This window comes from Drosophila rhopaloa, unplaced genomic scaffold (genome assembly GCF_018152115.1).
Source record: "Drosophila rhopaloa isolate 14029-0021.01 unplaced genomic scaffold, ASM1815211v1 contig_3, whole genome shotgun sequence".
NCBI lineage: Eukaryota > Metazoa > Arthropoda > Insecta > Diptera > Drosophilidae > Drosophila > Drosophila rhopaloa.
In genome coordinates, this window is record NW_025335123.1 from 14196171 (window position 1) to 14219788 (window position 23618).

The 23618-nt window shown below is 46.6% G+C and overlaps 2 protein-coding genes across 12 annotated transcripts in view; one reads left to right on the plus strand and one right to left on the minus strand.

Annotated features, from left to right (window-relative positions):
* LOC108049014 (potassium voltage-gated channel protein eag) overlaps nt 1–13484 on the plus strand; it is a 67206-nt gene extending 53722 nt beyond the window's left edge. For 5 of the 11 annotated variants that reach the window (XM_017130004.2, XM_017130005.2, XM_017130009.2 and 2 more), the window contains 6 exons: nt 905–1104; nt 2919–3171; nt 3731–4146; nt 5631–5921; nt 6793–6810; nt 7657–13484. In XM_017130004.2, the coding sequence (XP_016985493.1) occupies nt 905–1104; nt 2919–3171; nt 3731–4146; nt 5631–5921; nt 6793–6810; nt 7657–8898 (2420 nt within the window). In that variant the 3' untranslated portion in view covers nt 8899–13484. The other 6 variants (XM_017130011.2, XM_017130012.2, XM_017130013.2 and 3 more) reach the window with 3 other exon arrangements.
* Nucleotides 13485–13706: 222 nt separating this feature from the next.
* The window catches only part of LOC108049002 (E3 ubiquitin-protein ligase highwire), a 58365-nt gene continuing 48453 nt past the window's right edge, over nt 13707–23618 (minus strand). Inside the window, exons 16-23 of the mRNA XM_017129986.1 lie at nt 20987–23015; nt 19744–20240; nt 18356–19678; nt 16659–18071; nt 16252–16593; nt 15715–16179; nt 15461–15654; nt 13707–14898 (exon numbers count right to left, since the gene is read on the minus strand). Coding sequence (XP_016985475.1) covers nt 14409–14898; nt 15461–15654; nt 15715–16179; nt 16252–16593; nt 16659–18071; nt 18356–19678; nt 19744–20240; nt 20987–23015 — 6753 coding nt within the window. The 3' untranslated portion in view covers nt 13707–14408. The remainder of the gene's footprint in view (nt 14899–15460; nt 15655–15714; nt 16180–16251; nt 16594–16658; nt 18072–18355; nt 19679–19743; nt 20241–20986; nt 23016–23618) is intronic.

Below are 23618 nucleotides of genomic sequence, written 5' to 3' on the forward strand. Positions count from 1 at the left end.
AGTTGCACAATTCGTCGCCATGTGTGAGTTGCATTGCGTATTCCTCTCTACTCGTTGTCCGTAACTTGTTACTCGTTATTCGTAAATCGGTAATCGTAACGCATGATCCGTAATAGTCACTCGTTAAACGAAACTCGTTACTCATTAAAAGTAACTCGTTGTTCATAACTCGTTAATAATATTTCGTTTCTGGTAACTTGTTACTTGTTATTCGTATCTGTAACTCGTTATATGTATCGCGAACCTTTTCTGCTGTACTGTTTTTCATGCCGAACAAAATCAGAAAAGAGTGTCTTTCGAACACTGCGCATGATCAGCACTTCCCCGAATCGGCCGGAAAAAAATGCCAAGGAAAAGCTGATCCTGCGCAGCATCTCGCTCATGTCACTCGCCATCTCGCTCCCACTCCTACCCATCCGAAATCCATCACTGTCTCTGTCTTACTGTGTGCTCGTCCAATCTGTGGCATTTATTACTGTTCTAGCCGCGCACCTGTGCGTCTCTTCTTCCACAGCGCGTAGTATCAGCGAACACCGATAACACACACCCTATAACTGTCTATTTCACACACATCACACGCACACTTCACGTACACGCAGAGAAAAAATATAGCCAGAAAGTTCTAAGTATTTTAAATTGTTTGATTTGAGGTTTTGATTTGAGTTATTGTACAATATGATTTTGTTAAAAAATATTTGCAAATGAAATTCTTAGATATGGTTATTTCTTCTCTGTGCACTCACACACACATCTCAAGTGTTATCTAGCTGATCGTGTAAAGTTTGCTTTAAATGGAAACCCCAATCTTCGAACTCCAACTCTGTGTGCACCGCCGCCGCTAAATCTGTCCGTCTCATCACCTTTATCTCTCTCTCTCTCTATCCAAAAACCCTAAACGATATAGCTCTGCTGTATGCCACGATCTTTGGCCACGTGACCACCATCATCCAGCAGATGACCTCGGCCACGGCCAAGTACCACGACATGCTGAACAATGTGCGCGAGTTCATGAAGCTGCACGAGGTGCCGAAGGCTCTCAGCGAGCGAGTGATGGACTATGTCGTCTCCACGTGGGCCATGACCAAAGGTCTGGACACCGAGAAGGTAAGTTCCCGACTCCGACCTTGCCCATGATATCCTGGGAGGCGAAACCGTCTGGATCCTTTTTGCGTTGCCAACCAGCTTCTTGCTTTCAGAATCGTTTCACATTTTCAGCCGGGCTACAATTGTTTTTAAAGATACATTCAATGAAACGTTGTTTTTAGCTTGAATAAGGAAACACGCAACCATCTATGTGTCTCATTTATCAATGCTTTTGTGTATAAAGTTAATGCGCAGGAACTGGCTTCCATTTGTACATAGCTGGCTTTTCTATAGAGCTTGGCTCACTTCAGCCTATCACTATCTCTAATGCACTCGGCATACGCACACGTACATGGCATACATTAAACTCTTAATTGCTACTCACTACTCACTACTCGCTACTCGTTACTCGTTACTCGATACTCAATTTTCCACTGTTTATCAATCGCTGTTGATTAGTTTCCAATCATTTTCATTTCTTTATAAACTGAGCTTATCTTTTTCTTTTGTGTTTTTTTACTACATCATTTTTGTGTTTCAATTAATTTCTCTTTTATTACAACTCATTCGGTAATACCGAGTTTCTCCTTCTTGTTTCTCATTGGTAATTTATTTATTTATCATTTCATACTAATTCTTTAGCCAATCGATTATCACTCTAATCACACCCGCTAGTTGTACAGCTTGGCACACACAGTTACACCACACATACCTCTAACTACAGACGAATCACACACCTCAAAACACCTGTACTATCTCTCTATCTCCTCCACTCTCCGACAAAAGAAATTTTGGTCGCTGCTTTCGCGCTTTGTTTTCCTATTGTTTTGAAGCTGCTAATTGCATCCCTAGGCCTAAGATCAAAACCAAAAACCGAAACCCCCGAAAAGCCCAATGTCAAACCCACCCACAGATCAAGGTCCAGGTGAAGAGTCCGAGGTAAGCTGTGGGTGGCTGAGAAACTGAAAACTAAAAAAAAAAAAAAAAATGCGGAATCACCTTACAAGCTCTATACATCTAACGAAACCATCTTTAACAGAACTCAGCTAACCGATGATCTATCTCTCCATTCTCTCCATGTGTTTGCCCGCGAGCGAGATCCGTGCCAAAACGAAAAGCGTCCGTCAAATTCATGCCTTTAGATGAACCTGAACCAAACGGCGCAACGTCCCCTAGATATCCATTAATCCAAAAATCCACTCCCCAAAAGACACCCAACTCAGGGGTCGTTTGCGCCTGAAATTTTAATGATACGATATATAAAACAGAAGTTTGGTTCACAGACAGAAACAGAGTTTACAGCCGGTCGTAGCCGAATAAACTGACCTTTATAACTATTTCGTTGACTGTAGTTTGTGCCGCAATTAGAGTCCCCACATCCCCGACCTTAAAACGCAAAAACAAATGGGGTGCTACTTCCATGAAAATCGGAAATAGCCCTCAACACACTCAAACATCCACACACACACACACACAGACAGTCACAGCCTCACACACACAATGGAAAACAGACAACACCCACACACTCTGACACTCGATCAATGTTGTATGTGTATTAGTGTATGTGTGCGTGTGTGTGCGTGTCCCGTTAGCCACTAGAGCTGAAGAATTCCGTCCAGAGGATCAGAAAATCTGGATGGAAAACCTCCGTGGTGGTCCGCAATTTTAAAAAAGTTCCCAATAGAAGAAGGCTTATCGATAATCCGATAGACCAAAAAGAATAAAGAATCCCCACCCAAACCCAAAAACCAATCTCGATCGCAATCGCTTCGATTCGATTCGCCTCGAATCGAAGCCTATCGAACCGCCACTCGCAACTCGTTCACAATTCGCAGGTACTAAACTATTGTCCGAAAGATATGAAGGCTGACATATGTGTTCATCTAAATCGCAAAGTATTTAACGAGCATCCGGCATTTCGTCTGGCCTCGGATGGTTGTCTCCGGGCACTGGCGATGCACTTCATGATGTCGCACTCGGCGCCGGGGGATCTGCTCTACCACACCGGCGAGAGCATCGATAGCCTCTGTTTCATTGTCACCGGCAGCCTGGAGGTGATACAGGACGACGAGGTTGTGGCAATATTGGGTGAGTTACCCGGATTACCGATTTGATTCGGACACACCCCCCTACCCTTGCCCCTCTAAAAGCCGCAGAACTATCCACTTCGATTATCGGTAGTACCAGGTAAAACGTCTGATTTGAAGAGTCTTTTGTGTAATAATCTATCCTTAATTCCTTTCAAGGTAACGATTACAATTACATCGATTATTTCGATAACCGATATAAGCAAATCTTCTTTACCATAATATTAATAAATCTTGGTATTCAATTAGAAAGTAATTAAGTGATTCGATAGTTAAATTATGTGATTATTAAAAATCGTATGTCAGCTTGAGTGTACATTTTGTACTAATATCTAAAGCAATCTTTAAGATAAACTTTTCAACCAAATAAGTCGAGAATGCGAAGTAAAAAAAGGTATCTGAAAGGTATCATATCCCAAAAAAAAAAACTATAAAATAAACTTAGTTTCTTAGGGGATATTTTTTGTTTATGAAAGTTGGCAAGGGAAAATCGTTAATGGCAAAAGTTCTGCGGCTCTCCATCGAGCCACACTCCACGCTGAGATACCATTTCTTTACAGGCAAGGGCGACGTCTTCGGCGATCAATTCTGGAAGGACTCGGCCGTTGGACAGAGCGCGGCCAATGTGCGCGCTCTGACCTATTGTGATTTGCATGCCATCAAACGTGATAAATTGCTCGAAGTCCTCGATTTCTATTCGGCATTTGCGAATAGCTTTGCACGCAATCTGGTGCTCACCTACAATCTCAGACATCGACTGATTTTTCGCAAGGTGGCCGATGTGAAGCGCGAAAAAGAATTGGCCGAACGGCGTAAGAACGAGCCGCAATTGCCCCAGAATCAGGACCATCTCGTCCGGAAGATCTTCTCCAAGTTCCGTCGCACTCCGCAGGTTCAGGCGGGCAGTAAGGAGCTCGTCGGCGGATCCGGCCAAAGTGATGTCGAGAAGGGCGACGGCGAGGTGGAGCGAACTAAGGTGAGTCCATGGGATTGGAATCTCCCCACATGGGGTATCTCTCTCGCTCTCTCTGTCTGTCTCTGTCTCTCTCTCTCTCTGTTGCTGTGCATTCTGCTTTCCGTGTTATACTATGTTCCATTTCAATGTTTCGTTGTTGTTATTTATTGTTACATTTCCATGTTTCGTTGTTGTGTTCATTGGGTAGTTCTATGTGCGTTTGATCTATATTCTATTGGGCTTGTGCGATAAGAAGTGGAGCTATAATTACGTATTAAGAGATGTGGTAAAGCGAATTCACAAAGTCATTTTAAGGTGATTAATTTTGGATAGTTTCCTTTAAAATACACAATCTGTCAAGACATGTACTCTCAATCAGAATCATTAAAGTAAAAGACTAATTTGAGGCCAAGCCATTAAAATGAACACTAAAAAGCTCTACCCTTTCTTTATGTTACCTCTATAGAAATGTTATTAAATCTTAATAATATTTTAAGCTTTTTCTTGTGGCAAAAGTAAATGATGACCTACTTGCCATTGCACAAGGAAGAGTGTTTATATTGTTATATATCTGAAAGAGACCTAAGAGTTATAAAGCAAAATATTACCTTATCGCACAATCGCAAATGGTATATTTTATCATTTTTGTTGCTGTTCAAAATATCTGTTCCTTTTTGCGTTGGCTCTAACTCACCACGGTTCGAACCCGTTCCGTTGCCATTCGTTTCCGCTGCATTGTTCACCGTTAACCGAACAACTAACGTTTCTTTCGAAGCCTCAGCCTCACAATCCACCACTCACAGCTCCAGCCAGAGTCCAAGCCCCAGGCGAACTGAAACACCCGGGCACTGAAACACGAACTACGGTGGGGCAACTGTTTACCGCCTACCGTTAACCGTTAACTGTTAACCATTTACAGTAGTTAATAACCGTTGTATTGCTTAACTAATGTTTTTTACTATCGAAGCGATGAACTGTATACAAAAGTGACTTATGCTCGTTGTATGTCTTTCTTTGTCTTTGTCTTTCTTTAACATGCTTTCGCATAATGCATATAACTTTTCACGACTCACACGATTCACCACAATCCACCCATGTTCACAAACCACCATCATGAAATCCACCATTGCACACCACTGATCGTTTCGCTTTGTACATACTCATCTTCTGCATTTGCCTTGATCTTTGATTCCTTGATTTATGTTGTGAATTTGGCTGAACTACAATTGAAATGAATTAAACAAAATTACTAACGGAAAATTCTGTATTATTTTTCCCCACACCCGAATCGAAATTCCCCCCAACCCTGCAACCCCCGCGCTTCTCCCAACCCTCAACCCCCCTCCACACACACATTTCTCTTCTTCTTCTCTCTCCCCCATTTCTTGATCGCAAAACGCCTGATAATGCTTGCTCGATAAATGATAATGCGCAAATGCCCACCACCCTGCCAAAAAAAAAAAAAAAAAAAAAAATCGACAACAAAATGAAACAACATATACAAGAAGCTACCAGCCAAACTGACACTGACCGAGGACGCACGCATCCTCAGCACCGCGGCGGCGCCCTCGCCATCGCCATCCCCATCGCCCTCATCGGGTCCACCATCTGCGCGCAGTACACGGGCCAGCAAGTGGGGACGCCTCCTGGGCAGTTCAAGCGTCGATTCAGCTAGCGACACCAGCGCCAAGGTAGCCGTCTCGAGAAGTTTGAGCGCCCGCGAAAGCCTCCGAGAGAGCACCGCCCAAGCGCGGCAGAGTAGTACTTCGAGTAGCAATGGTGGACAAGGCAACAAAGTAATTATACGCTTAATCAATCGGATTTGTTAACTGGGAACTGGGAACATCGCTCTGCGATCTGGGATCTAGGATCTACGATCCAGGATCGTTTGGCATTCAGCAAGACACCATATACTCCGAAACACAGGGACACACACACAAAACATTCGATTCGAAAGAAAATAAGAGGATGCAACTAAATTTCAACTCTTTTTTTGGTTTAATAGTGATTTTGATTTGATAGTGATATCCACTGACACGCAGTTCTGCTTTCGGTTTTATCAGGGTGCTACAAAAATGTCTACAGGTGGCTTTAAATGTGCTAGTGAATTCAGATGATAATGAAGAAATGCATGTCAGTTGGAACAAGCTAAATAACACATTGTACGTTTATATGCCTGCTACAAAAAAAAAAAAAACGTAAAGAAAAAATTATTACTACTTTCTTTTTGATCTATGAGTCTCTTTTTATGAAACAATAATATTTTGATACTAAACTATTGGACATTATTTAAAAATATAATTTTAAATTTAGAACCAAAATTTTATAGTGAAAAATTGAACCAAAAAAATGATTTACTTTTCAAGGCTCATATTTAAATAAATAGTTTTAAGGCCAAAGCAGGCTTATAATCGTGGCAGCATTCATAACAAAATTATACCAAAACAGACATGTACCGAATAATGCAAAAATGCATGTTTGTTGGGTTTCCATCTTAATGATAACTCTGTCTCTCTTTTTTTTGCCTTTCGTTTGCTCTTCTCACTTCCGATTCCGTGACCGATATTGTTATCGATTCTGAATGCGGTTACTCGATCATTTTGCGTTCATTTTCTCAATTATCATTTCGTATTTCCATTTTGACAATTGTGCAATCGAATTGAATAGCATTTACAATTAAGCAAAGTAAGTGTACGAACAATTAGTTTGTCTAACCGCTATATTAGTTGGCTGTCCCACTCTGGCACACGATACACTGTTATCGGTTTTGACTATCGATCGGTGAATGGGCGGGCACAAATATATTGGTAATCGTTATAATTGTAGTCATCGATCGATCACTTATTGTGAATCCATATTTAGGAGCTTGCAAATCCATACGATTATTAATTCGTGCCCGCCCAACGCCACAATATAAAACCCCTGCACCACGCCCACCGCCCTAAAAAATAACACCCAGCAAACTGCCTTTAGAATGTTAATATTGCAATGATCCCCAAACCAAATTGATATGTTTTTTCGATTTTTTCCGTTTATCGTTGACTTTTCTCTCTATCTCTCAACAATCAAAAAAATCGAATTTGAAATAATGAAATTGCCTGCCTTGCTACAACAACTCGAAATTGATTTCGAATTGGAAAAACCACAACTGTAACTTTAAAATATAAACAAATTGGAATAAATTCAATGCACTGCACTCTGCCAACAACCTGCAAACCTGCAACTGCAACTGCAACTCCAACAACAACCGCAATGAATGCCTCGACAATAAATGAACCAACCAACAAAAATCAATCAAACAATCAATCAATCAACCAACAATCAATCCACCAAACTGATAACCCTAATTCCGAAACCGAAAAAAACCAACTCAAAACACAATTTTTCTCACTTTTCTCCCTGCCAACAACCATCCAACCAACCAACAACAATAAAAACATGCAACATGCAACATGCAACAACCCGCCACCCGCCTGTCTATCCCGCATTCGCATCCGCATCGTCCATTGTTCCATTAAACGTCACCTCCAGGTTTTTCCCAAGGCGCCCAAGCTGCAGGCTAGCCAGGCGACCTTGGCCCGCCAGGACACCATCGACGAGGGCGGCGAGGTGGACTCCTCGCCTCCCAGCCGCGACAGCCGCGTGGTCATCGAGGGTGCAGCCGGAGCAGGAGCAGGATCAGGAGCAGGACCTGGAGTCGGAGCAGGAGGAGCCTCATCCGCCGGAGCACCACCGGTGGCCACCACTTCCTCGGCAGCTGCGGCGGCGGCAGGAGCAGGAGCACCAGGAGGCGGCACTGTTGTCGCCATCGTCACCAAGGCGGATCGCAATCTGGCCCTGGAGCGCGAACGCCAGATCGAGATGGCCAGCTCCAGGGCGACCACGTCGGACACCTACGACACTGGGCTGCGCGAGACGCCGCCCACGCTGGCGCAGCGCGATCTCATCGCCACCGTGCTGGACATGAAGGTGGATGTGCGGCTGGAGCTGCAGCGGATGCAGCAGCGCATTGGCCGCATTGAGGATCTGCTGGGTGAGCTGGTCAAGCGACTGGCACCTGTGGCCGCTCCTCCCGATAACAACAGTGGCCAGACGACGCCCGGCGACGAGATCTGCGCGGGCTGCGGCGCGGGCGGTGCCGGCACGCCCACAGCATCGACCGCGGCCCCGCCCCCGCCCCCATCCGTATCGGTGGTGACCAGTCCAGTGGACACTGTGATAACCATTTCATCGCCAGGTGGTGGAGGTGGAGGTGGAGGAGGTCCTGGTACTGGCGCTGGTGGCGCTGGTGGTCTGCTAAATCCGGGCGCCCCAGTTGTGTCGAGCGCGGGAGGCAACGGCCTGGGGCCGCTGATGCTCAAGAAGCGACGCTCGAAGAGCAGGAAAGCACCGGCGCCTCCTAAGCAGACACTCGCCTCGACGGCCGGCACCGCGACCGCGACCGCAGCTCCCACGGGCGCCTCCGGATCTGGCACGCCAGCGTCATCGTCGGCGGATCAGCAGGCGGACCAGCCATCGCCGAGCACACCGGGTGCGGAGCTACTGCATCTGCGTCTGCTCGAGGAGGACTTCACGGCGGCCCAGTTGCCATCGACATCGGGAGGAGGTGGAGGAGGTGGAGGTGGTGAAAGAGGAGGAGCTGGATCCGGGGCAGGTGCCACGCCCACAACACCGCCACCGCCCTCGACGGCGGGCAGCGGCAGTGGCACGCCCACCACCACCACTACCACTACGCCAACGGGAAGTACGCGGGGCAAGCAGGACTTTCTCTAGCCCACGATACCGGAGCAAATGGAGGAGGCATCCGGCCAGGAGCATTAATACAAAACAATTGGGGGAAGGGGAGGGGGGGGAGTAGGGGCCCAGCCACGCCCACTCGCAAGCCTACGCCTACGCTTAGTTAGTCTATATATTTAAGATACAGCTGTAACCTCAACTCAACTCTAAAGCTAACTCATGTATCTCAAACACTTCGGAATCCACTGCAACGTATTTATCCGAAACATTCAAAAGACTTCAACACAAATTTTTTTTATTTTTAAATATTATTATATTTTAAATCATGGTATTATATTATATTTTAAGTCGTAAACTTTTGACTGCAATTTTGTACTCCAAAATTGTATAAATTGATTTTAAAATACTCCTCTTCAAATCAAAAAATATATTTATTTTACTGATACCGATATTTAAATTAATTACTCACTATTAGTCGTTAATTTTGGAAAACTATTGGTTATTTAAAAGTGAATAGTTTTCCTTGATTTGTTTTCAATTCTGTACAAAATATTTAAAACAAAAGGTTTTATACATAAGTTGCATTCAAAAATATTTAAGCATTGTAAGGATAAATATTTTGTAGTGGAGCTTTGGATGAAAAACTTTCTTTTTCGCTACACAAATTTCTACCTAATGCTATCCCTCTCTCACACCCACACAAACACACAAAAACACACACACATACACAAAAACACACACTCTGAATGGAAGTGCTCGATACTCGATATTCGATACTCTTTAACCGTTACATGATTATGATTATGATTATGATAGCGTTAGCCATAAGGATAACGATTACGATTAAGGCAAGCATATTGCTTACGAATTTGCTACATTTACTGCAATTATTTACCTTTACATATATATATGTATATATATATACAAAAAGAAACGTTGTAAAGGACATACACACACAGATACACTCACACACACACTCAGATATAGCTGTATGTATATATGGATAATTTTGTGATAACTGCTAAAGGAGGCAAAAAACCAGATGAAAAATGCTTACAGACCGAAACAATGCCCGTGAATTGTACATAGCCTAAAACCTAACTTTAGATAAGGATCCACAGGGATCCCCACACAGATACACACACACACACACATAGCGAAACTTTTGGGAGATACATATGTAATGAAACCGAAAATGTACATATAAAGACACAGAGATATGTATATGAATGTATGGATATAACCCGTCCTAACTAACTAACTTAACGAAACTCGGCTTGAGCACTCAGGCACTCGCACTCGCTTGGCTCCCTATTCTAGGCCTATAGACTCAAAAACTCAACTCAACCAAATAGTTAACTCAGCAAGAGTAAAGCTTAAGCAAAAAACAGATAAAAAAAACAAAATAAAAAATATAGACAGCAGAAATGTGGCCGCTAAACGAAACGACAATCGACAGACCTAAGAAACTAAAGAAAAAAAAAGAAAAAAAAAAACAAATAGCAAATCTCTAGTTAAATGCAAGGATCAAATATGATTTCTTTGGGCATTGTAAATAGTTGAATAAAAATTTAGCAAAATATGTTACCACCACCCACACACACACACACACACACACACACACCTACACACATGTTTTGTGATAAAAATTAGCTAAAGAGAAAACCAATTTGAAAAGTTTAGACAAAAAATTAACCTAGATATTTGTTTATGCTGACATTTGATAGGCTTGCACTTGGCATACATATGTGTATGCTATAGACTCCAAAATTAGGAGGAGCAGAACCGAACCGAAAACTCTTCAGATCGCGATATATAGTATGTTCAAGTGGGGGGAGTACGAGGAGTACGAGGAGTACGAGTATCCTGGACAGTTTAGAGGCAAGGTTTCATTACGTTTAAGTCGCCAGAGACATAGCATCAGTTGGACTCCACTTGAATCTCGTTCGGTTACCATCGTTTTGATTCCCTAGTTGATATTTGATAATTAATATTTGTAATTTGTAATTTGTAATTTGATATTTGATACTTATGAATACCTAGCGTAGAATGGCGGCAGAGCCCGTGCCCCGGTAATACGACTACGACTACAAATATATACGAACTGTCTTCCCAGTATAGTTGTGGGAATTAGGGGGTTCGGGTCTGTTCCCGAAAGTTACTTAGTTCTAGTTGTAGATTTTTTCGATTCCCATTCCCCAAAGGGGCGATAGTCCCTTCCCATCGTTAAAACAAAAGCAATTCAAGTGGTATTAAAATTGAGTAACCAACACTCATTCACTCACTAACTCAGTCAGTCAGTCAGTCAGTCACACTCCTCTATATATACGTATTTCCAATACTCAACAAAGAATCAAAAGTTAAAGCATAGCGATGAATACATTTGTTGCATACGTTTAGATCTTAAGTTATAGTTGAAAGTTTAACGAATGTAGCGGGCTCACTGTACATAGGTTTTTTTTTATAACTATAAATCAAATATACCTAAACATAAATATATATAACTAATTCATAACGATTAGGCAGCAGCAACCAACTGAATAAGAAAAGCTAAGACGCACTAGGCCGGATGGATGGGAAACGATAAGACGGAGATTTACCGATAGTCCTCATATGAAGATACGATAGCACTGATACGATAGCAGCTTAGTACTCGTATTGTTTGACCCTCTTCCCCACTCTATCTCTATCTCTATCTGTATCTCTAACTCAATCTATCTCGCTTTCGCCCCCATCCTTTGTATTCTTTTCGGGTGTTTTAGACCTAAACTACACAGAGCCTTATAAATATAACCTAAAGTAACTAAACCAACTCAAGCAGCATTCAGCAAACTAGCAACTCAGACCTAATACAAAAACCTAGCATTAGCATTAAAAACGTGAAACTAAAAATGGTGCAATTACAATTTTTAGATCAAGCTGAGCGAGCAGTTTAGTCGAAATTTATATTAAACAATTTATGGGATGAATAGCGAATCTCATGTATATACACGCAGATGGATAAAACAATGAAAAAACCGTGGATGAAAACCCCTATCTCGAATCCCAGAATTGAATTCAACTCACAGTCATGATATTCTGGCATTCAATTTCACCTTGAAATCGCCCGATTCAGTCTGATATTTATATATATGTATGTAGATAGCCAGATGGTAGGCTGCTGAGGGTCGGTTGGGGTCAGTCTGCTGGGACATTCGCTGAGAGGCGCCAAAGAAACTGATTAAGCCATATAATTATTATAGATATGTACATGTATATATGTGTACCTCTAGTTACACCTAGAACGATAATGATAACGAGAACAACCTATCAAAATTAAGCTTTTATACGCCAGAATTTTTTTCTAAACAACTAAAATGAAGAAAGTAAACTAAAGAAACACTCAAGAATATACACAATTAATGCAAGGCAGAGAAGAGAGCTAAATTAACTCACAAACACTCAATTAACGAATACCGTTTAAAACGCCCCAAGTGAAAACAAAATTAATTTAACTATACATTATACAATGATAGAAAAAGCCTTAACCAAGTAAACACGCGCCTCATTTTCGTTTTTTCCATTTATTACGTAAGTCCCACAGCAATGCTACAAAAAAAAGAAAAAAAAGCAAAAATACTACGGCTAAACCAAAACATACTAAAGATACTGAAAATACCAAACCAAAATATTTAGCATTATGCTCTAGACTCTAGACGAAAAAGAACCAAAATTTTACAACAACAAGATGAAACAAGAACAAACGCGATTAAGCAATGTTAAACATTTTCCACCAATTTGAGAAGCATAGTTGCTTAAATAACAAACAAGAAATACCTAAAAAAGAAAAACCAAAAAAAAAACTGAAACTTATTTCGTACACGCGCCCTTTGTTTTTAAAAATCGAAAAGCTGCCTATTTATATATTTACAAACAAACAAAAAGAAACGAATTGAAAGGAAAGTGAATTACCAATTAACTACAAAATTAACAAGCCACAAAAATACTACATATTGCAATTGCAACATTCCAAGTAAAGAAAATACCAAAATAATACGAGCATGTATAAATAGTTTGAAATCAATTGAGTTTTGGGCTCCACAACGCCGAAAACTTAGAGACATCAAGCCACGGCTTTGCTGAGCAGATTTACAGTTATATACATACACCACATACATATATATATATACTTATATATATATATATATACACAATACATATATATACCGATATATGTATATATAGGTAGTTTATACCATTTGAAGCTTGCTAGGACTCGTCCTTGGGCCACTGATTAAATGCCAGGAGACAAGCCGCGAAATCGAAAACAGAAATAGTTGTAACATTTATTTGAGAATCGCTGGATTAATGCCTACAGTTAATGTGTATAGTTACTTGAATATTGCCGCATTCGACCCACACTTACATTACACACACGAACACCAGACAGGCTATACGCCCATTAGTATCTCTGGGGTTTGAAAAGCGGATCGTGCGAAATAGGGAGTTCCCAAACTAAGAACGCGGCGAGGCAAAGAAAGTACATTTTCAGAACCGCAAAAAGCGCAGAACAGAAGCTAAGACACAATAAATGAAAGAAACAAAGAAATGAGAAATACATACATAAATGTTTTTAAAAAATATTTTACAATCTTTAGATTTCTTTGGTGGGAGGAGAACTTAAATCAAACATGGTAAGTATCTATCACTTAAAAGCTCGTTAAGATTAAAAAACATTGTTTTTAAATCACATTTTGAGATGACTTGAATTTCGAATAGGGGAGTGAGTAGCGTTATTTGTTTTATTTTAAAATCATCAATACTTACTGTATCTAAATCATCCAATATTAAAAAGTAGTCGCAAATTTACATTAAGAATTGATTTTTATTGCATCCTTCCGCTCGTCGCATTCATAATAAATATATATAATTTAGTTATTTGCAATATATATATAAATGTAGCATAATGTGCCTTTTGCTGGAGTGAGGGTGAGGGTGAGGAGGAGGAGGAGGGTGAGGGGGTGGCAGGAGGAGGTTATGGAGGTCAGAGGTCAGGGAGCTGAAGGATTATGTACACACTTCTCGCGCTCTCTCCCGCACTCGCTCTCTCTCGCTCGACTCCGAATTGTACATTAAATAAATAGTGAGTTTTTTTTTGATCATTGAATTGGGAGATTCGTCTCGATTCGAGTGTTACAAAATAATATTGCCTGGGGGGAAAAATATGCTATACGCTATTTGCTATTTGCTAATCTATAATCCAATATCCATCGTTCAAATATCAGCTATCCTAGAAAATATCTATCCGTTTCCGTATTCCATTCCGATGTGTGAATTAATGTCTAGAGGAGTGAAAGAACGATCCTTTCATGGGGACTAGTTTTTGGTTTTTTTCTGTTGGGGCTTTTTAATCTCTACAAATATGTCCGCGAGTCGTCCGACCGTGAGAACATGTCTAGCCACATGTTCGGCGCCAACTCCACGTCGTCGTCGTCGTCATCATCATCGTCGTCATCCGATTCCGGATGCGTTGCCCACTTGTCAGCGGGTCGTGTCCATGTGTCTGGCTAAAATGTCTGGGCATTGCGGCAGACGCCGCATCCCAGGGCGAACTCCTCGCCGGTGGGCGGATGCATCACGTGCAGCGGGCACTCGTCGCCCAGCAGCTGTTTGGCCTTCGGTCCGGCCGGACACTGCGGCAGCTTGACCTTCGGTATGTTGGTCAGTCGCTGGAAGTCGTCGTGGCAGGTGTCGCAGAAGTGCGTCGTCCCGAAGCAGAAGAACACCGCCACCGAGCAGCAGTAGCGGCACTTGTACTCCAGGAAATCGGTGCCGTGCTTGGGGCACATCTGTGCCCTGGCCACATCCGAGCATCCGCCGCAGACCAGCTCCTCCGGATCGAACTTCTCGCCAATCTCCGCATCGCAGCGTGCCTCGCCGCCGTAGTACGCCTTCTGGCACTTGAAGCACACGTAGTAGGCATACCGGTCCATCGCCAGCTGGGTCATGTTCACGTCCTTACTGTCCGTGTCCTTGACCACGCCCTCGTACTTGATCCTGCAAAGGAGCAAAGGGATTGGTTTGTTATCAGGATCACTTTTCGGAGCACACAACTTTCAGGCATCCAAATAAAAGAGATTTACAATTTGGCTCACTCACACACTTAAATTAAAAAAAAATAAGAAAAAACATGCATCTAGTTCTTTCAAAATCACACTCTTAACAAACAACACAAAAGTACCTTTCGGGGAATATTTTAATTAAAAAGCGTATCTTAATAAAACCCTGAATTGGCTTGAAAAGTATGGATATGATATAATATATAATTAACTTAGATTATTTTCTAAGGTTTTATTGCCTAAGGCTCACAACTTTAAAAAAGATTCCCCCCTTTTAATGTTTTAACAAGATTTAATAGTGTTGTATAAGGATAAGTAATAATAATTGTATAAAGAATGCTAACCCTATTAGCATTTAACCAATCTAAATATTAAAAAATAAATCATAAAACTGTACAAAGGCGTTTAGAAAATAATAAAATGACGAGGCTTTTAAGAAAAAAAAAACCAAATTAAATCCCCTTTTTTGTTCCCTATCGTATACTTTTGCAATCGCTTACCGCATGAGGGCCTTGCGCTTGACGTCCTGCTTGAGTCCGTTGATCGGCTCCAGGATGTCTGCCAGCAAGGGATGCTGGATATCCGCCTTGCAGATGGGACAGAGGGAAAATCCAAAGGTGATTCGCGGTCCACTCCAACGCTTCTCCAACACCGCCTTGCAGCAATGGTGGTGGAACACATGGCCGCACTCCAGCTGCGAAAGTCATATACATTATTAGAGGTGATCTCTAAAGGCAAGCTAAGCGAATCTTACATGGATAGAGGGAGCACAGGATACCGCCTCCACGAAGCAGATCATGCACATGTCGTCCGCATCCTGCGTGAGCTTCGGATCCCTCAGCTCCTCGGCCAGCTCGTTCTCGCGCGTGTGGCACACATGCTGCAGGCAGGGGAGGCACTTCCGCTCGCCCGTGACTCCGCCACACGCATGGCCACACGGCTTGGTCTTCAGGCACGAGTTGGCCGCATACTCCTGGCACTGGGCATCCGCGCACACGTTGCCGATCTCCAGCAGGCCGGAGTTGCCGGTGAGGCCGCAGAAGCGACACCTGCCCACCGTCTCCTGGGGACCCGAGATGATCGTATGGCTGCCGTCGCGGAACTCCACCATGGCCTTCAGTGTTTTGGAATCGGCCAGGGCCAGCAGCCAGAAGAGTTTGGTGCGGCCGCAGGATTCGTGTAGCTCCACGCGGATGGCCTCCTCCTCTTCCTTGCAAACCTATTGCATAAAATGGAACATATGTAAGATAAGGAAATACATATATTTGTGGGACATCATCAGACAACTCACCGTTCGCTTGTGGGAGCGAGTCTTGCGGTTCAGATGCAGGAAGCGATCGCAGTCGCCGCAGAGGGATCCGCAGGTCTCGCACTGGATGATGGCCGCCGTTTCGCCATCGTCGTGGTTGCTGCACAAGGGACGCGTGTCGCACAACTTGGACCACTGGCCGGAGGAGAGCTTCTCCACATGGTCGCGCTCCAGGACACACAGACTGGCCAATGCCAGCCACAAGGTTGAGGTCTTGGTGCAGTGCTCCGGCGAGCGGTAGATCTCCTCCAGTCGGGTCAGATTCAGTACGGATTCGGCAATGGCCGCCTTCGTAATCTGTGACCACTTCTCGCTGAGTTTACCCTGTGGAGTTATACCTCAATTAGTAAAAAGTAAAAACCGTTTTTTTAAATCTAGGATTCACTTACGCTGGCCAAATCCCTTATGAGACCGATTATGCTCTCCGCCTGCTTGGTGGAGATGACTCCGTTGAGGAACCACCGCTGGTTGAGATTCCGCTTGGACTCCTTTCTCGGCGGCAGGGCCTCAAACTGGAAGGGATCAGCTCCTCCCGGCTCGCCGGTGGGCGGTCGTGATCTCAGCTGCTGCACGGAGAGATCCAGCGAGCTGCAGAGTCGCACAAAGGCCGGGGTCTTCTCCTGCTGACCCGCCTTCAGGGCAGCTCCTCCACCACCACTCGAGGATCCGCCTCCTCCAGAACCTGACCCAGATCCAGTTCCTGATCCCGATCCCGATCCAGTGCCTCCAGCCGAGGCAGCTGTTGTTTTCACCTTAACCTGCAACTGCAGGGACTTGGCAATCACGGCCAGGAATATATCCAGCAGACCCAGCCGACTCATATCGAAATCACTGGCTGTCTGATGAGCAATGCTATAATCCGCCGGTGGCAATCGCTGCACTCCCAGTAGTTCGGCAAAGCTCTCAGGCGATATTTCTGGGAGGATTCGACGCAACAGAGCCGTCACCTGTCGCTGCACGCGATCACTGCCGGTGTGCAGGAGTCCCAGGAGATCCCGGAGCAGTCCGTGCTGCTGGGAGAGGTACGAGCGACCCACCACGCTGCCGGACAGGGCCAAGACCATGCTGAGCATCTCGAAGCAGTAGGTGTCCGGTGCCCGGCTCCTCTCCGGGGAACTCTCACTGCTGCCGGAGGCACTCGCGGCGGTGGCTGGCAGGGATTGCAGCTGTGGCGGCTGCTTTAGGACATGGGCCAGGTTGGCCAGCTCCCAATCCTCCTTGGCCCGCTGCGCCTCTTTGCGAATGGCATGGACGATGTGCACGATAACCTGCTTCTGCAGGTGCGACAATTTGCTCCGCGAGAACAGTATGCCCACCATGTGCTCCCTGAGGTCCAGGGAATCGGCCAATAGCGAGGTACTCGCTGCTCCACTGCTCGGTGGCCCAATGCCCGCCGAGTCCGGTGGCACCAAGTCCGAGCCCACGTTGCTGATTAGTTTGCCAAACACCTGACCGGTGATCAAACGGAAAACCCTCAGGGTTTCCGCCTCACAAATCTGCTGTTGGATGCGCGAGGCGTGACTCAAGCGCAGGTGGGGCTGCTGGTGCTGATGCTGGTGCTTGTGATCGGAGGGATCCTCCTGGCCCACCGATCCTCCCGTGGGCCAACCGAGCAACTTGATCTGGCGCACCCGCAGCGTGTTCTCCGGTCCATGCAGCTCCAGCCGGAAGTGGGTGCAGCTGTCATCGCAGATCTTCGCCGAGATCCAGGAACAGGCCTTCGGGTCCACGTCCGCCGATTTTATTACATTCGTGTCGCCCAGCGACTGGCCGGCATAGAACACCACGTTAAGCACCTTGTTCTGAAACGAAAATGGGATAAAATTAATCAGGTTTGAAAAATAAGTGCTGTTAGCTAATGCCAATTGATTTGAAATTTTTTTTTCATTTTAAAGATTTCAATGAATTGTCTAAGAGTCTTCCTAATATAAAGATACAAAATCTATAAAGATTTATAAATCATTTAAAGTCACTTATATTAAATGCAAGTGATACAAGGCAATGGGTAATTATTTTAAATCAATTGATCTGTTTGTTTGGATGTTGTAGCAACCAGAGCAGTGATCTTCTGGATTGGCAGACTCACCTGAATGTCTCGACTATTGTCGATGTGCACGAGGAGATAGCGACAGGCGTAGTTCAACTTGGTCAGGGACAACTCGATGATCTTGCACTTGTTGCGATCCTCCTCGTCGCTCTCCCAGAAGGTTTCCGTTGAGTTGTCCGTCAGGGATTCGGCCATGGCCGGACGCGAGGATACGGTGACCTCGAACATGCCAGCCAGATCCGTATAGCAGAGGAGCCGGGCTCCTGCTCCAGATCCGCCATTCGCAACGGGATGCACCTGATTGTGCTCCGCATCGCAGTCGGGCTTGAGGATCATCGAAACGGCCATGGCGTCGTTCTGCTCATCCGACTTGGACAGTATCTTCGAGATGTTCCCAAACACATGCGAGCTGTGGAGGAACTGGTGGTCCGCCTGGCGGAAACGGATGCCAAAGCACTGGATGGCCACCCGCTGCAATGGCGAACCGGGTGGCAAATGCAGCGTGAGATCGGCCACCGACTGGAGCAGGACGTGCAGGGACTGGGTGATGAGATGGGCGAATCGGCCACTGATCTGGGTGTAGGCCACCGGGTGTTCCAGTGCCGGCTCCGAGGCCTCCTCGCCCCTGCCCTCCGGCGGATGGTGACCACCAGTGGCGGTCAGTGAGCTGACGAACCACCACATCAGATCATGCAGGCACACGCCCTGGGTGACGCCCCTCAGGAGCCAGTTTAGTGCCTGCAGCGCATAAATCCTGCAGGCCGCAATCCTCAAACTCCTCCTCATGGCCGCCCTCAGCCTGTCCAGCTCGTGTTTCTGGGTGATGAAGGCCATGGCCGGACGGGTGAGCAGTAGGCTACCTCCTCCATTTTGTCCCGCCGACTGATCGAATCCCAGCGTCCCGGTTGAATGATCCTTGCTGGTTCCTTCGCCGCCGCCGGCAGATGACTGCATAACGGACACACTGGCCAGCAGCTTGTGCGGCACCAGGCGACGCAGATGCTCCGAGGGATAGCAGATCAGCAGGGATCCGTCGCCCTCGCTGGTGGAATTGTTTCGCCGCCTGTACACCACCTTGGGCTGACCAACCTCCGCTGCTGGCGGCTGCTGGTGTTGCTGCAGCTGCAGGTGCAACTGTTGCTGCTGCTGGTGGAGCTGCTGCTGCGGATGGTTGTGCTGCTGCGGGTGGTTGTGTTGCGCCAATGCCGCCCAGCCCTGACCCATCGAATAGCTGCGGTGGAACTTGGAGAGATTGCCACCAGGAGCTCCGCCACCGCCGGCCGTGGATCCGGGCGCCAAGGAGCCGGATAGCAGATCGTAGTTGTTGGGTTCGCACGACTCATACGAGATCTCCGACAGCGGCTGTTGGTTAAATGCAATACCATTAGACTCAGATAGCTTTGCATAACGAGAGTTGCGCTACTCACCCTATCGTATCCATTGTCGTTCGAGTTGGGCCCCAGTCCAAACATCTCGTAGGGCAGATCCTCGTGTCCCGCAGTGCCCAGGCACTCCAGGCAGGCGAATCCCTCCGGCGCCAGCCACACGTTCTCCGGAGCAGCCGGCGGTCCGCCCACGAAGCTTTTGCGGAACGCTCCGCTACCCACTCCCGGACAGAACTTGGAGCCACTCAGGCGGGCCATCCGGCTGCAGCGACTGGTGCTCGGCTTGAGGTCCGAGTTGCCCAGCTGGTGTTCGATCACCACGGGCATGGCCACCACGGACATCTGCTGCGGCGACCGCTTGGGATTGGAGCTGCTGCTGCTGCTAGCGGCGGCGGCCAAGCTGCCGGCCACTCCAGATGCAGAGCTCGAACTCGAGCAGAGCTCCAGCAGGAACGTGGCGTTCTCCCGCATCGTGGTGTACACCTCGGCATTGGCTATCAATGTGGTCGACTTAACGCCAAACAAATTCAGTTCGTTGCCTGGAATTGGATAAAGAGTATATTATAGTTCATATAAGGCCGAAATTCTTAATTCGTTAGACATTGTCTTCATTTTTTTTAGGAGCATTTACTTAAAATTATCTAAAGGTTTATATGAAAGTAAAAAAGTAACACCGCTAGGTTCTATCGCTCATACTCTTAATTCTTATACAATTTTACAAAACCATTTGCTCGGAAAAGAAGAATATGTCATATATGATATAGTCGTCTGAATTTTATAAAATTGTTGATTTTTTACCTTATATATTGAAAAACAACAAAGTTCAAATGTTTGTATTTGATTTTGTATTGGATTTTTAGCGAGCTGAATGTAATTATGTTTATTTACTTTTATTTTTTGATTATTGTTATGGAAGCTATATGAATTAGTCGTTCGATCCGGTCCGCTCCGACTTATTTACTGTTGGCAATATAAAGAAGACTTTGGGAAATGCTTTATTCAGATAGCTCTCAAACTGGGAAACTACTTTGCATAAAAACAGACGAACTTATTTAAAGACGGACAAACGAACGGACAAATGGAAAGACGGACAAACGAACGGACAAATGGAAATACGGACAAACGGGTAAAGTAAAAAAGGACTTTAAAAAAGGAGGACAATATCACCTTTTCTGCGTTACAAACTGTTGATTGAAAATATTATATAATACGCTCCGCAAAGGTATAAACATACACTCTTTCGGTACTTTTAAAACATTTTTCTTTTCCGAGTGCACAAACTCACCTTCGGCGGCACTGGACTCCAGTTGCCGGGCGGCACTGTTGATGTTGTTGGCGCTGCGACAGGAGGCGAGATACCGGTCCCGGCAGGGATCGCACATGAGGAACCAGGACGAAGCACCCTTGCCGCCCTCGCCGCAGTTGCCCGCCCATCCCTCGCAGAATATTCCCACGGAGTTGTAGCCCTTGCCCTTGGCCGATTTCCCACAGCCCGGATGGGCGATCCGCATGTGGTAGGTCACGGGCATGGGCAGGAAGAGTTCGCAGATCTCGCACCAGCTGCCATCGTCCTTCTTCTTGCGCTTGCACTTCCTGCCCAGATCCTTCTCTCCAGCGGATCCCTGGTCGGAGCACTTGCCATCCTTGCCCTCGGTGTCGGCATCTCCGTTCAGGTCGCGACTCCCTGGCGACAGCAGTCGCGGTTCCCGCTGCTCCAGTGCATTCGACTGGACAATCTGCACGCAGCCGGAGCAGATCTGCTCCCACAAATAGACCAGACATCGCAGAGCTGGCGGCAACACGCTCACCATCTCTGGCAGCGCCTGCAGCTTCTGGGCCTGATCCTCGCCAGGATTGGCCACTCCACCGCTGAGCAGATTCTTGCGGTACTTGCTGCGATTGTGCAGCGAACAGTTGCCGCTCTTGGTGAGCGTTTCCAGCGTGGAGGGTCGGATGTTCAGGTAGTTGCCCGCATTGGCCACCTCCACGGAGTGCCGCTGCTGGGCCTTCTGCTCCCGCGATAGCTTCAGCTTGGGATCGCCGGCCTCGCCGCGACGCGTCACCACCGTGGCGCCCTCCTTGGGCAGACCGGGATGGAACTTGAGGAAGCTGGCGCAGGCCATGGCATCGTGGACGACTCCCTCGTGCCACAGCAGGGCGGCGAACACCGCCCGGATGCTCTCGGCAAACGAGGGCGGAATGGCCCGCTTGATGGGACCCATGGTGTGGCGCTTGGACGCCGAGGCGGCGGATGTGGTGGCCAGCTGCAGCTCGCTCTGCTGCTCCCCCTGGCCCGTGGTCGTGGTGGTGATCTGCAGCAGACTGAGGTCATCCTCCAGACCACTCGTCTCCGCCGGCAGCTGCGATTGGGCGCTTCGCTTGGGCGTGTGCTTTGGAGTGGAGAGCAGCGCTGCCGTTTGACTGGCCGAGTAGTTGGGTCGCCGCATGCTGGCCAGGCTGAACTCCGGCTCCTGATCCTGCGCAGCCTGTGATTGCGAGCTGCGATTGCCATTGCCGCGCGGCGACGAGTCCTGGCCGCCCATGGCCCGCACCAGTTCCCTCACCGAGACGCCGGCGAGGGGAGGGGAGTGGGAGGGCGTCAGCGGCTGGGACCCATCCACGGCGTCGCCCTTGAACCACTTCTGCAGGGCCTGCAGCTTGATGGCCCCGCCGCCCACCACTCCGGCTATGGCCGATCCTATGTGGGCCGGCAGCAGCTCCACGGCGGGCAGTGCCTCCTGTTCGGGATCCTCGACCTCCACCTGTTGCTGCTGCTGCTGCTGCTCCTCCCTTTCCCGCTCCTCCTGCACTTGGGCCTCCCGCTCGGCGAGATCGGCATGCTTGGAGGGATAGAGGAAGGGATTGGTGGACTGATGGCCGGCCAGGAAGCGAGCCGGCTTCGACTTGGCCGGACTGAGGACCGGACTGGGATCGGGTTCCGGCTCGGGACTGGCCTCGCCGCTGCCCGACGGACTGACCGGCGGCGGCTCCTCCTCCTCCTCCTCCTCCTGCTGCTGCTCGGCCGCCTCGCCCGCGTCGCCCTTCCGCACCGACGGACTAACCTCCTTGTCGGTCACCGGCTGCAGGAGCATCCTGGCCAGGTGCTGGTTGAACTGCAGACACCACGCCTCTGTGGGGTACCAGCCCATGGTGCAGTGCTGCCGGATGGACTCCGTGGACAGGCGCAACCAGATCCCGTCGTCGTTCTCGATCTCGTCGATGAACGAGATCACGCCGCCCACCCGCACCACGCCCACCTGCTCCGACTGCAACGTGGGATGGGATCGAATCCGCAGCCCAGAACTATGGCGTGCCTGCAAGTGGAATTTAAATGTTAAATATATTTATTTGTTTTTGTTCATCATCTATTATCAGTGTTTCTCTCCTTTTATCAGGTAATCTTTATAATCGTTATACCCTTAAAGCTATAACAAAATTTATTATTTCTCAATTTTTGTTAATATATTAAAAACAAGAAAGGAAAGCTAACTTCGGGCGGAGCCGAAGTTGATATACCCTTGCAGATTATTCTGTAAATTATTGATGCATTCTTAATAATCATAAAAAATTCCAACTTCCTAACTTTAAAAACGCCAAAGTTATGGAATTTCCAATCGTTCAGTTATATGGCAGCTATAGGATATAGTCGGCCGATCCCGGCCGTTCCGAAAGATGGGTGTGTGCAAACTTTCAATTTGATATCTTTAAAACTGAGAGACTAGTTTGCGTAGAAACAGACAGACGGACAGACGGACGGACAGACGGACATGCTTATATCAACTCAGGAGGTGATCCTGATCAAGAATATATATACTTTATAGGGTCGGAGATGTCTCCTTCACTGCGTTGCACACTTTTGACCAAAATTATAATACCGTCTGCAAGGGTATAAAAAGTTCAGTCGACTTTCCGATTAT